The 1,386-nt window shown below is 69.4% G+C and overlaps 1 protein-coding gene and 1 non-coding gene across 2 annotated transcripts in view; one reads left to right on the plus strand and one right to left on the minus strand.

Annotated features, from left to right (window-relative positions):
- Window positions 1–310: 310 nt before the first annotated feature.
- Window positions 311–384, minus strand: H696_00004. Its single transcript has one exon. It is a non-coding gene; the product is annotated as a tRNA-Arg (tRNA).
- A 32-nt stretch (window positions 385–416) lies between these two features.
- The window catches only part of H696_00005 (hypothetical protein), a gene marked incomplete at both ends in the record, with an annotated part of 4,740 nt that continues 3,770 nt past the window's right edge, over window positions 417–1,386 (plus strand). Inside the window, 2 exons of the mRNA XM_009493846.1 lie at window positions 417–444; window positions 1,030–1,372. Coding sequence (XP_009492121.1) covers window positions 417–444; window positions 1,030–1,372 — 371 coding nt within the window. The remainder of the gene's footprint in view (window positions 445–1,029; window positions 1,373–1,386) is intronic.

Genomic DNA, 1,386 nt, shown 5'->3' on the forward strand with positions numbered 1-1,386 from the left:
CCCCCCCCCACCAAGGAGGCCCCCAGCCCGGCGATCGATGTTCCGGTTTTCTCGCCCGAGGGTCTCCGCTCCGCACTCCGCCGACGGAGGCGTCTCCGAGAGGGCCACCATGCGCCGAAAGGGCCTCCACAATCGGGCCGTATCGAACCTCGACCGCGTGTGCGCATGGTGCCCATAGGCGGGGGGCCCTCTCACCACCCAACCACATAGACCAGTCCCGGCGAGCGGAGGGGCCAGCCGGAGGGGAGGTTCCCCATAAATGGAGGGATTGCGTCTGCGTCGGGCGAAAAAAATTAGGGGCTTTTCCACTAGACCCATTTGGGGATCGAACCCAAGACCTTGTGATTAGAAGTCACACGCTCTATCCAACTGAGCTAAGGGGCCCTATTTCGCTTTAAGGGCTGACAAACATGCCTATGAATGTGCGCCGCCATGAGCAGAAATGTGAGTAGGGTTGTGTCCCCCCTCCCCCGGCCTCGGCCCCCCCCCCATTCTTCGGGACCCTTACTAGGGTCATCATCACCACCACAGGGGGGGGGGGGGGGAGAGGCAGGCGGGGCGGGCCAACAGAAAGCCGGAGGAACAAGGCCAAACATCGGCGTCCTCTTGCCTGCCTTTTCTCCTCCCCCTCCCCTCCCTCGTCTGGTCCTGCCGAGGCGAGCCTCTCGCGGGGTGGCCGCCGCCCGCCAGGTAGGGGGCGCGCGCGGCGGCAACGAGATGAGGCTGACGGGCAGCTACAGGACGGAGGGGAGAGGGGGAGAAGAGAGGGGGGGAAATCAAGCACGGGCAGGAGTGGAGTGCGAAAGGAGCGGGGAGGGGGGGGGGAGGGAGGGACAGCTCGGGGGGGCTGGACGGGGTGTCTCCCAAGGAGCAGGGGGGGGCGCGAGGCGGGGCTTCTTTTTGCACGCCCCCATCCTCCGACACGCCTCCGTCCCCCCCCCCCCCCCCACACGCACACGCACACGCACACGCACGCATGCGCACTTCCCAAAGCCAAACTGTCCCCCGCGGCGACCAATCGCACGCCAGCCCCCCTGGAGCAGGGCGCTGATCGGGAACCCGACGCTTCCGGCTCGCCGCCGGGCCCCGGCTCGCCGGCGTCGCCCCGGTCGCCGGCCATCACCCGCTCCGGCCACGCCAGCGGCAGTGCCGTCAGCCTTGGCGCCGGCGGTTCTGTCACCCAGCGCGGCGCCGGCGCCGGCGGCTCAATCGAGGCGCCGCGTGTCGGATCGCCAGTCGCCTCGCCCCCCTCCGGCAGCCTGGCCGATGACATCCACACCCCGGTCTTTGAGACCACCTGGCACGACTCGGCCGAGGCCCGTGCGGCGCAGTTCCAGCGGAACAAGGCCGCCGCCCGCCAGCACGCCCGCGAGTGCGCCTCACCCC

This window comes from Fonticula alba (assembly GCF_000388065.1).
Source record: "Fonticula alba strain ATCC 38817 unplaced genomic scaffold supercont2.1, whole genome shotgun sequence".
Classification (NCBI taxonomy): domain Eukaryota; order Rotosphaerida; family Fonticulaceae; genus Fonticula; species Fonticula alba.